This window comes from Lethenteron reissneri, chromosome 4, assembly GCF_015708825.2.
Source record: "Lethenteron reissneri isolate LAM-NWPU_2019-01 chromosome 4, ASM1570882v1, whole genome shotgun sequence".
Taxonomy (NCBI): Eukaryota; Metazoa; Chordata; class Hyperoartia; order Petromyzontiformes; family Petromyzontidae; genus Lethenteron; species Lethenteron reissneri.
In genome coordinates, this window is record NC_083782.1 from 10,643,148 (window position 1) to 10,655,278 (window position 12,131).

The window sequence follows — 12,131 nt, forward strand, 5'->3', positions numbered from 1 at the left end:
ACCCAGAACAATGCACTGACATCTCACCTGGCAAGGAAGGTGAACAATGCATTGACATATCACCTGTCTAGGTAGGTGAACAATGCACTGGCATCTCACCTGGCAAGGAAGGTGAACAATGCATTGACATATCACCTGGTAAGGAAGGTGAACAATGCATTGACATCTCACCTGGCAAGGAAGGTGAACAATGCATTGACATATCACCTGTCTAGGTAGGTGAACAATGCACTGACATCTCACCTGGCAAGGAAGGTGAACAATGCATTGACATCTCACCTGTCTAGGTAGGTGAACAATGCACTGGCATCTCACCTGGCTAGGAAGGTGAACAATGCATTGACATCTCACCTGTCTAGGTAGGTGAACAATGCACTGGCATCTCACCTGGCTAGGAAGGTGAACAATGCACTGGCATCTCACCTGGCTAGGTAGGTGAACAATGCACTGGCATCTCACCTGGCAAGGAAGGTGAACAATGCATTGACATCTCACCTGGCAAGGAAGGTGAACAATGCATTGACATATCACCTGTCTAGGTAGGTGAACAATGCACTGGCATCTCACCTGGCTAGGTAGGTGAACAATGCACTGGAATCTCACCTGTCTAGGTAGGTGAACAATGCATTGGCATCTCACCTGGCTAGGAAGGTGAACAATGCATTGGCATCTCACCTGGCTAGGAAGGTGAACAATGCACTGACATCTCACCTGGCAAGGAAGGTGAACAATGCATTGACATCTCACCTGTCTAGGTAGGTGAACAATGCACTGACATCTCACCTGGCAAGGAAGGTGAACAATGCATTGACATTTCACCTGTCTAGGTAGGTGAACAATGCATTGACATATCACCTGTCTAGGTAGGTGAACAATGCACTGGCATCTCACCTGGCTAGGAAGGTGAACAATGCACTGGCATCTCACCTGGCTAGGTAGGTGAACAATGCACTGGCATCTCACCTCTCTAGGTAGGTGAACAATGCATTGGCATCTCACCTGGCTAGGAAGGTGAACAATGCATTGGCATCTCACCTGGCTAGGAAGGTGAACAATGCACTGGCATCTCACCTGGCTAGGAAGGTGAACAATGCATTGCCATCTCACGTCCCCTCTGAGGACACTGCTCTGGTGCTGTGGCCAAGCGTCCCCACGTGGAGAGTCGAGCCAAGCCCGACGTTTGCTCCAACGCATTGGCCCGCTCCAGCTGCTGTCCCCGGCACTTGGCTGCTGCCTTTGGCCGCTGTCTCTTGCTGCGTTCATGCTCACCGTCGTCTGTCATTATGTCCCGCGCACTAAGAGAGAAGAGTTAAGCTTGTGCATTAAATTACGCAGGCATTAAGATTGATTCCTGTTGTCTTAGCCTGTAATTAGCCCGGTGATTTGTGTATTGGGTTTGTTAAAGACTCGAGTAGGAAGCGATTCCCAGTGCCTCTTGCTGTGATTAATTAAGAGTATTCTGTGCCTGTATTTTGCTCCCTTGTTGCTGCCAGTTGCAGAAGCGAGGTTCGCTGTGCAGAGCGTACATCAAGGTACCTTCCCTCGACTCTCGCCGTGTTTGTGTCTTGTCTTTTTTCTCTCCGTGGCGTCGTGACAATCAGCATGATGCAGCGAATGACTTTTTACGAATGGCATTTGGCCGCTTCATAATCCCCCTTTGTTGAATGAAAAGAATGGATTTGCTCATCATAAACCGCCAGTGTCTCTTGGATCTTCTGTGGCACCATATGTCTGCATGCTCCACTGTCCCGAGCACCTCCCCCATTCACCTTACGCTCCTCGCTAAAAAAAGGAGTCGCTGGAAGCTTCCGCGTTCGCGTCTTGGAAGGTGTACGGGATTTCCGATGCATGCGGTGTGGAGCTTGCGTGCTTACCGACTGTCACTTGGCGCTCTCCTTCTCCTTGAGTGCCGTGCGCATCCAAATGGAGTCTGTGTGCACCAGCTTTTGCGCACAAAGCGAGCCGGGGATGTTTCGGCGTGCCCCGTTGCTGTGCGCGGAGCGGGGCGGCCGTCAGAAGTTTTTGTCTCCTCCCCGGTGTCGTGTCAGCCGCTTGGCCCAAAGCGCAGGCGGGCATTTGTACGGTCGAGAAGTATTAACGTTGACCCAAAATGCTCCACCACGCTGGTGTCTGCCACCTCACTCCGCCATCGGCAATCTTCCCCCCCCCCCCAATTTGACAAATCAAATATCTGTTCACAGCAGGTCTGTTGAAATATTTTTCGGCGCTAACTTGATAGAGGAAAAGTGTAAATACATGTTTAAACAGGATGTAGCGTCCACCGATCCGTGGCGCTGACCGTCGTGGTGAAGTATGGTGAAACAACTGTGGTGGTGGGTACAGCATGGGAGAGGTCTTCATCCAGCAGTGGATTTGCAATTGGCCTGTCAATTATGATTATTTGTTTGCAATGTATACATTGCTAGCCGCATTGCAACTGAAAATATCTCGTTTAACTTCTTCGCATTCGCACAGGTGGCATTTGAATGGACGGAATCATGAATCAATTCTTTACTTGTTTAAAATATTCATGCTTTATCGAATCGCAGTGTTTTCTATAGTTATACAAATTAAGATCGATCCCAATGGTGGGGGCTGGTTACGTCCAAGGACACCCGCGGTTGACTTCCCACAAAGCGGTACCTATTTTACCAACCCCCTAGGGGCATGACAGGCAGAGTTGACGCCAAGCAGGATTTTAACTCTTGACCTTTTGTAAGTCAACTGCTTTTCCTGCAACACATTAAAAAACACTTTATATTAATTATACTTTAAAATGTACCGTTTAATTAGTGCAACAGACTTCAAATTACCTGCAAGACTGAGGCCGTAACCTCTTCTCCTTGGCAACTCTTCCAGATGTCTTTGTGTGTGTGCATGTACGTTCGTATGCATGTACGTGTGAGCATGAATGTGTTGCCAAACAAACAGGTTATGTACATGCATGTTTGTGCAGCCTGCATGCTTGTGCATGTCATTATATGTGCAAGTGGATATGCCCCTTTTGTGTGTGTCTTTGTGTGCATCCGTGTCTGTGTCTGTGTTTGTGTATGCATGTGATTGTGTGTCCTGGGGGAGCGGCAGTGTAGCAGTTAGCGCACCTCGCTACGAACCTGGTGACTCGACTTCTATTCCATCTCATGACCCATAACAGTGGCAGATATCTAAACCAGTCCTGGGCCTTCACTTCGTCAAAATAATCTTTAAATGAGGAAGTGGTGCGGTGTGTAAAAACATCAACACTGGGGAGACAAAGGCGGCTGAGCATGGTGTTGACCACTCACCCCCTCGTGCGCTGTGCCAGCCTTCGTAGCAGCTGCTTGCTAACAGCTCTTGCCCCACCGGTCTTCTAAAGGCTATACGGGGGATCCTTGTGTTACGAGGAGCAATTGATGCATTGTTTCACACACTGCACTACCATCCTTATCCATGGAGGTTCAATTCCCGGTCATAACTAATGTCGGTGTGAAAATATTAACAAAACTTCCTGGGGCCTCCCTTAGGTCAACACAGCCTTAATTGAGTGTACAGTGCCGAGTGCAAAGGTTGCTGAGCATGGGGCCAGCCACACCGCTCCTTCATGTGCCCTGCCAGCCTTAACCGGTGCTCTCTAACAGCACGGCATTCTGCTGAGTCTGAAGCGGCGGTGAAGTGGGCCATGAGCAGTGAAGCTGAATGCAGGAGTTTAGGGTTAAAATCCAGCAGTCTATCCGAGTTATTTCTGCGGGCATATTAACCTTAAAATAGTCCAGACTGTCTCCTTCACGGTGGGCATGAGAGATCCTGGAGTGTCCTGAACAAGAGTAGGGCATTGTGTGTTGGTGTCACGGTCCAAATTTAATCAATTACTCAGTTTGGATATACATAGCAATCATTGTCCCCCACTCCTGCGAAAACTTTGCAGGACCTTTCTAAAATAGAATCGTGAGACTCGGTGAGGCTTTCCCACCAAGAATCATAATAATAGCATAAATGACACCTTTGTATTTGTGTCTGCTTTGATGGCCCCTAATAATTTCTCGCTAGCAACAGCAGTCAACGTGTTGATTGTATCTTGCGGTCTGTACACAAGTCACTTCAGCTAGTAACCATAACTTCAAGAGGAGTTAGGCCCATGTTTCTGCTGTGACTGGCAGGTGTCTAACAAGTGAGTCTCATTGTTTGGGACGATTTGCAAGACACTACTCAGTACCACTGCAAAGACGTCATCTCTTCGCTTCAGCCACTAATAACTGGGTTCACATATTTACACAGTGATCAGCGGACTGCACGATGAAACCGGCGATCTGAATTCGATTCCCGGCCATGCGCTGATATTGTTTTGAGCGATCTCAGAACTGGTGGTAGGCCCCTTCGTTACTTCACAATCCACCACGTGGTTAGGTCTTCATCTAGCCGTGCATTGACAATGGCTATGAATTATCACACGTAATTTTATAAATATTTGCTGCTAGTGTAGTACGTAGCACACTGTGTAACAATTGAGCACAAATCTAGACTTTTTTACTTCTTAATAAATAACAATATCTTCCCCAGTGCTTAGTGTGTCCGGTGCAACTGTACCATGTGGACTTGTGCCAACCTTCCCTTAGACTCGTGGTGTATTTGTCATTTTTGGAGTTTTACCAATTCCCGTTTTTCTCCTTCAGCCATATAATGTGAAGCCTTAAGTCTTATCCAGCTGTTAGTTAAATGTTTCACTGACACAAATTGGGTCACAGCTGCTGTGGCTGCTGCAAGGGACAAAGGAAAACTTGTAAAAAAAATTTTCAAGTTTTCAAATTATATCAGTTTCACAGAGGGGAATTATTTTGTAGTTTGTAAAACGTTTTTCCAAGATTTGATTGATCAAGAACACATATTAACAGTATAATTGTGACTCATTCCCACGGCGCCTTCGACAATGTAATCTGCATGTTTCCCCGAGTTATATATTGATAGAGGACACCCTCGTAAGAATCTGTTGTAAATTAATGTTTTCAACCTTGGCCACATTAAATTAAATTTTGACATCAAATTGCGTCAAATTAAGTCAGATAAGTAACCAGGGTGTCGTTAATTACTAAGTTATAGGCTCCGATTATAGGCCACTGTTTTTGTCATCCGTTGTGTGTCGTGAAAATATGCCTATGCCCCCCTGGCACAAGCAGTGGGGGAGGCAGGGCATCTCAAGGTGATTTGGTATTGGATAGTCTTGGCTCACTTCTCCATAAAATACAAAGCACTATTTTCTGAGATTCTGCAAAACAATATTGCTTGCGAATCTGCTATTGTACGTGGGAAATCATTGGTTTGGTTTATTGTCATGAACCTGGACAAAAGTTTGAACCAGACATTGCAGCTGTAAACACATTCATTGAACCCAGGCTTCTTCATGCCTCAGTTGTCATGCTGCTCCATTACCTTTGGCAAATTTGAATCTTGTTCCTTCTGCTTTGTACTTGGCAGTGAGTTACAATTAAGATGTTTCTTTTAGCTGGTCTGCAGTGGGCTACCCAAACTCGTATACAATCATTCACATTTATACCACAGCAGATTTCCTTGAATATTGGAACTTGTTTTGTATCAAACTATTATTCTTTTATGAATGAGCACCATTTAAACATGAAAAATTGCATTTTAGCTCAACCTTTCATGAAAGCTTCAGCTAAATTATATTTACCAATCATCACGATTCAAACGGGTAGCTACACTCCCTGAAGCTGATTATCCCTTGATGATTCAGCGCCGATAAAAAATCTTATTCCTTGCTGAGGCTGCATTTAATCAAAGCCACGATCTGAATTATGGCCACACAAGCAATGGACGCTAACTCCATCAAGCACATGCATCGTGTATCCAGGCGATTAATTTCTCGCGGAATATTTTCCGGGTCACTGGTAGACCGGAGCAGACGGCACCCGACCAAGCAGTAGCCACGGCCACAGCGACAGGTCGTACTGGATGTGGTACCCAGACAGACCTGACTGAAATTAAACCTTGTATGTAGACATAACTAGGAGGCAACGAATCGAGTATAATAATACAAAAGAGAGATTCAGAGCTATGGGGTTTTGCCATTGCCCACGATTGAATAATCGCGCGATGGCCGTGCGTCAGTAACCGCGCGTCCCCGCGTTCTGTCGCCAACGCCCGCGTCTCGGTCCAGGCCATCGTGGAGGCTGTGAACAACCTGCTGAAGCCGGACGCCCTGCAGTCCTGGCGCGACATGAACGACACGGAGCAGACGCACGCCGCCACCATGATGGTGGACACCATCGAGGAGGGCGCCTTTGTGCTGGCCGAGAACCTCATGGAGCAGGACAACGTCTCCATTGCGACCGACAACATCGGTAAAACGTTGCTTGCGCGCCGGCACGTGTGTCGCGAGGTGCTGGGGGGTTCAGGTTGCTGTCGTCGATGTTGTAGTTGTTGTCCGAGTAGAGATGGGAGTTGCTCATGGTTGGGGCAGCATCAACAGGACCACTGTGATATCCGTAAATTCCCAATGTGCATATCGCAGTGCGACCGCTCACCTCACTCACCTCACTCACCTCACTCACCTCACTCACCTCACTCACCTCACTCACCTCACTCACCTCACTCACCGCACCGTGTGTCCACTGCTGCTGACCATACCCTGTGCGGCTGTTTACGCATCTCACTCACCTCACTCACCTCACTCACCTCACTCACCGCACTCACCTCACTCACCTCACTCACTTCACTCACCACACTCACCTCACTCACCTCGCTCACCTCACTCACCTCGCTCACCTCGCTCACCTCACTCACCTCACTCACCGCACTCACCTCACTCACCTCACTCAGCGCACTCACCTCACTCACCTCACTCACCACACTCACCTCACTCACCTCACTCACCGCACTCACCTCGCTCACCTCGCTCACCTCGCTCACCTCACTCACCTCACTCACTGCACTCACCTCACTCACCTCACTCACCTCACTCACTGCACTCACCGCACTCACCTCGCTCACCTCACTCACCTCGCTCACCTCACTCACCTCACTCACCTCACTCACCTCACTCAACTCACTCACCTCGCTCACCTCACTCACCTCGCTCACCTCACTCACTGCACTCACCTCACTCACCTCACTCACCTCACTCGCTGCACTCACCTCACTCACCTCACTCACCTCACTCACTGCACTCACCTCACTCACCTCACTCACCTCACTCGCTGCACTCACCGCACTCACCTCACTCACCTCACTCACCTCACTCACTGCACTCACCTCACTCACCTCACTCACCTCGCTCACCTCACTCACCGCACTCACCGCACTCACCTCACTCACCGCACTCACCTCACTCACCGCACTCACTTTACTCACCGCACTCACTTCACTCACCTCGATCACCTCACTCACCGCACTCACCTCACTCACCTCACTCACCTAGCTCACCGCACTCACCGCACTCACCGCACTCACCTCACTCACCTCACTCACCTTACTCACCGCACTCACCTCACTCACCGCACTCACCTCACTCACCTCACTCACCTCACTCACCACACTCACCTCACTCACCTCACTCACCTCACTCACCACGCTCACCTTTCTCACCTCACTCACCTCACTCACCGCACTCACCGCACTCACCGCACTCACCTCACTCACCTCACTCACCACACTCACCTCACTCACCTCACTCACCTCACTCACCACGCTCACCTTTCTCACCTCACTCACCTCACTCACCTCACTCACCTCACTCACCGCACTCACCGCACTCACCTCACTCACCTCGCTCACCTCGCTCACCTCGCTCACCTCGCTCACCTCACTCACCGCACTCACCTCACTCACCTCACTCACCTCACCATTCATCTGCCGCCGCTGCTCACTGTCACGGTGCGCCGGTCCCGTTCCCCGCACGACTCTGCAGTGCTCTCCATCTTGGTGCTCAACACGGAGGGCTCTCTGCGTGACTACTCCTTCCCGGCGGGAGGCCAGGACGGTGACTCCATCGTTCTCTCCGCCAACACCATCAAGCAGAACAGCCGCAACGGTGCGTCCGGACCCCCCCCCCCTACCACTGCCCCCCCACCGCCCCCCACCCCCCACGGCAGCCTCCCAGGTGGGGGGTGGATGAATAAAAGGGGGTGGGGGGGGTTGGTTACAAACTCACCTGCATAACATCGCTCACTATTCTCTCTGACATTTGGCGAAGCTAAATGACGTAGAATTGTATTTGCTCATTTGAGCGTGGAGACATTTAGACTCGATAGGATTTTTTTTGTTTACCTTCTTAACGGTCGCTTTGTTTCCCTTTGTATTCGAGTTAAATGTCCATGAGGGTGTTCGTAATCGGAAATCTAGTGCATAATTGCTTAATTACTTCGAGAATGAAAAACGGTGGGTTGTCTCTTGCATGCAATATTGCAGGCTCTCAAAATCACCACACTCATCGACTGCATAAAAAATATGATAAACATTCTTCTGCAATCATCAACATCATAGGGTTTCCATTGTAAATAGATTTGCAGTATATAAACATCATATATAAGCACTCCATTAATTGGCTGTACACATCTTAGTATATAGTGGACTTGCAGCGCTTGGGCTTTGTGGTTCCTCAACAGTTGTGAGAGTTGCAATTTGCATAAATGAGGACGCTATATTAAAGTTAACATGATTAATATTATCAATCTCATTGTCAGAGCCGTTGCAATGTAAACGTACTTATAGAATCGTCGCCGTCATTATCGTCTTGTTTTACACGGCGTTTTTCATTGTATGTTAACAAAATTGGACTTCTCAAGAAAAATATACAAAAATTATCTGAGCATCACGCAATATCTGTTCAGCATTGATTGACGGTTAAAACAAAGATTTATGTTGAATGATGGGAGCTGGGTTTTAACATTTGTTAAAGAGTGAAACGGCTGCAATGTGGAACGTGTTTTCTATTCCGACACGTAAACGTCGGACCATTATATTTTCATGAATATGGTCCGTCAACATTGCCTGCACAACATATTTTTGGGGAATGCGGGTGATGCATAGGTAATGCTCTCTCGGCTGCCCTTTGCGAGTCATTCCTGCTGTTATCCACTCGGCAATCACGGACTCCAAACACAATTTGTTCGTGGCATAAAAGGAAATTAATATTTTATTAAACCATGATGGTCATGTTCCCCCCTCCCCTGATTTACACAGCATATGGCCGGCAGGTCGCGGGACCAACACTGTGCCGCTAGGTCTGCATACGTTGGGAAGAATTGGAGCGATGTCGGCAGCGCCTGACAGTCAATCATTGGAACAAAGGGCGTTTGTGCGCAATGCGGACAGCTCCGTGAATATCTTGTTCCCTTCACATTGTGCGTCGTAGATTAAAAGAGGCACACGACCCAGAAAACAATTAGGTGCCGTTGTATTACATCAAAACGAACATTGATTTGTGACAATGCAGGAATTTAAATCTGCTCAGTTGGCGACGCACTGCTCTGTTAGTCGATCGGCAGGTCTTGCGTGGTGGTGGGGTAACGTGGGGCTAACTGCTACCTCTTACCAGATGCCTGGCCGGTGTGGCAGAGTAGGCGGAAACACCCTCCGTAGGGGTTCTCTCGAGCCACCACTAGTGGGGAGATCCCTTCTGCCCAGAGTGCCATCAACGAGTAATTGCATGGCTGCACCTTGTCCTCGTTTTTTTTTTTTATAACTACAAATTCACGTCACAAATGCCGGTTAATGTACGAGCAGAAGTCGGTTTTCACATTCCCCTCCTTGCGCTGAGCTCCGTGGAGGACCGTGGAGCAGCTGCCACGTTGCACCGCACCTTGCCACGGCCGCAGACGTCCCACCTCGTGAATCGAGGCGATAGGAGACTGCTCCTGCGTAGGGTTTTGCGGTCGTGCCGATTCGCTCGCCCGTTGTGGTTTTCGTGTTTTGCACCGCAAAATTCGTCGACGCAATAGCCAAAGTTTTGCCCCAGTGCATCGAGAAAAACTGCAGACGTCACGCCATGCTGGAACAAAAGGTTGGGGCATGGTGACGAGAAACACGTGGTACAACGCGATCGCACATCGGAGGGAGCTGATAGGGCGTTACAGAACTAAGAGGGCATTGTAGGAGTACAAATGAAATGCGCATGGCCGTCACTTGAATTTCTTTTTTTTCTGATTAACAAAGCACCAAACTCGTGTCAGGCTGATATAAATCCTAGATATGTTCGTACAAAGTAACAGATATTTATTTTTGGGTCGCATTTTCGTGGCATAAACACGTCGACGAAAGGAACAATGCAGCCGTGCATGTGCTTGTGATTGCATGACACCTCTGCTCTGTTTATTGCACCTTACTTTCTCATCCCGTATCACAATATATTTTCCAAAACTGCCGATTCCAGATGACACTGTCATTAATATTTCGTCTCGACTGAAACTCATCGCTGTCAGAAGCAGGAGCAGCAACAGGGGTTTTTCCCGACACTGGTCGCTTGAGGATAATTACTTTTGCTGGCGGTGTCACGAGACACTGTCACAGCTGTCGTGTTACCCACCTGACCTTGCTTATGAGGCCTGCACTAAAACGCGGTGAAACGTGGACCACTCCGGTTGGCACCACGGACCTTCTCTGCCCACGCATTCCCAACGGTGGCGGTGGTGACATTGGTGGTGGGGCAACAGGTGCATTTGTGCCGACGTGAATTTTTGACAGCTCCTGCATCCTTAACGATCCGTCCCGCGAGCGTCATATTGCGGGACAACGAAACGGCGGGCGACACGAGGTTTGCGTGCGCTGGGTCTCTGCAGGCGTGACGAAGCTGGTGTTCACTCTGTACGACAAGCTGGCTCCCTTCCTGAGCACGGAGAACGCCACGGTGGGGAACGCACTGAACAACGCGACGGGCCAGAACCACTCGCTGGCGGTGAGCTCACGCATCATCTCGGCCTCCATCAACAAGGAGCTGAACCGCGTCTTCCTCAGCGAGCCCGTCGTCTTCACGCTGCGCCACAACCAGGTGAGGAGGGGTTGGGGGGGGGGCCCCCCTCCCCCGCAGAGCGTCGGCGTGGTCGGTGTTTGGCGCCGTTCTTTTAGCGGAAGGCTCTTCGCGAAGGCGCGACGTTTCACAAACGCGGCGTGCGCTCTTTTCGCGGTTGGGGGGTGATCTTGCCACGTGTTTTCCTAATCAAGTGATTTGCGCGTTTTTAAATACAGCTCGCGTAGCGAGGTCTTTCACGTCTGCTGTGAAGCGGGGGGGGGGCGTGTACTTGTGCCTCACGCACTGCGTGTGGGGCTCAGACGGTGAAATCCTGCGACAGGTGCGAACGCGCATCCACATTCACTTTGACGTCTGCCCATCGACTCCGGTGCGCACGTGGGCAGGAGAGAATCACGGTTGGTGGCCGCGAGCCAGCCAACAGTGGACATTCCACATTTGATGATGGGGACTCAAACTCTACATCGGACAACGAGAAATTGCGAGCAGAGTCAACCTTTTCAATGTGAGACAAAGGCTCGAATCACATGACAACCCATCCCTGAATGTGATTTATCCTACTCGTGAGTATGAAGATGTAAAGCTGTCAAAATGTTTTATTTAATTGCAATTCAAATTATGAAACATTACGGGTTATTATGTACCGCCTGCCGTTGCACAAAACTTTCAAAGCGATGAGAAATCGTGCGAAATAATTTTAAAAGATGTGCTCCCCCCCACCCACCCACCCACCGCTCGCTTGCATTGGCGCCGCCAATTGGTGACAGATGGATTTTTAATGAGTAGATTCTCACTGCTGATTTTCTTAATCATAACGAAGATCTTCACACATTTCAAGTTCCACAGCATTTATCGTTGAACCAGCAGGAACGTCATCGTGATAAAACCCAGGATCCTGGCAGAGCCGATTGCTGCTCTAAAAATAGCAAAAAAAGGTGCTCTACTTTTATATTAGAACAGACCCAACCAGGAGCATGATTATGCTTTAAGATAACACCGTGTTTAATTTGCTTTGAAGTGTGTTTTATTTCCATAGCATAAACTCGAAATATAATTAGTGAGTTCAGTTATCAACGTCCATTTTCATGTACGGTAAAGTAACCAAAATGCGTCCGTGATATCCGCAGCCCTGTGTTGGTGGAGAGAATGGTGAAAGAATTACGTAACCCTTTCAGAA

General features: G+C 48.9%; 1 protein-coding gene across 10 annotated transcripts in view; it reads left to right on the plus strand.

Moving 5' to 3' along the window:
- ADGRL2 (adhesion G protein-coupled receptor L2) overlaps positions 1–12,131 on the plus strand; it is a 158,039-nt gene that overhangs the window by 79,246 nt on the left and 66,662 nt on the right. For 7 of the 10 annotated variants that reach the window (XM_061564889.1, XM_061564906.1, XM_061564915.1 and 4 more), the window contains 4 exons: positions 1,494–1,532; positions 6,149–6,332; positions 7,898–8,020; positions 10,767–10,975. In XM_061564889.1, the coding sequence (XP_061420873.1) occupies positions 1,494–1,532; positions 6,149–6,332; positions 7,898–8,020; positions 10,767–10,975 (555 nt within the window). The remainder of the gene's footprint in view (positions 1–1,493; positions 1,533–6,148; positions 6,333–7,897; positions 8,021–10,766; positions 10,976–12,131) is intronic. The other 3 variants (XM_061564897.1, XM_061564935.1, XM_061564977.1) reach the window with 1 other exon arrangement.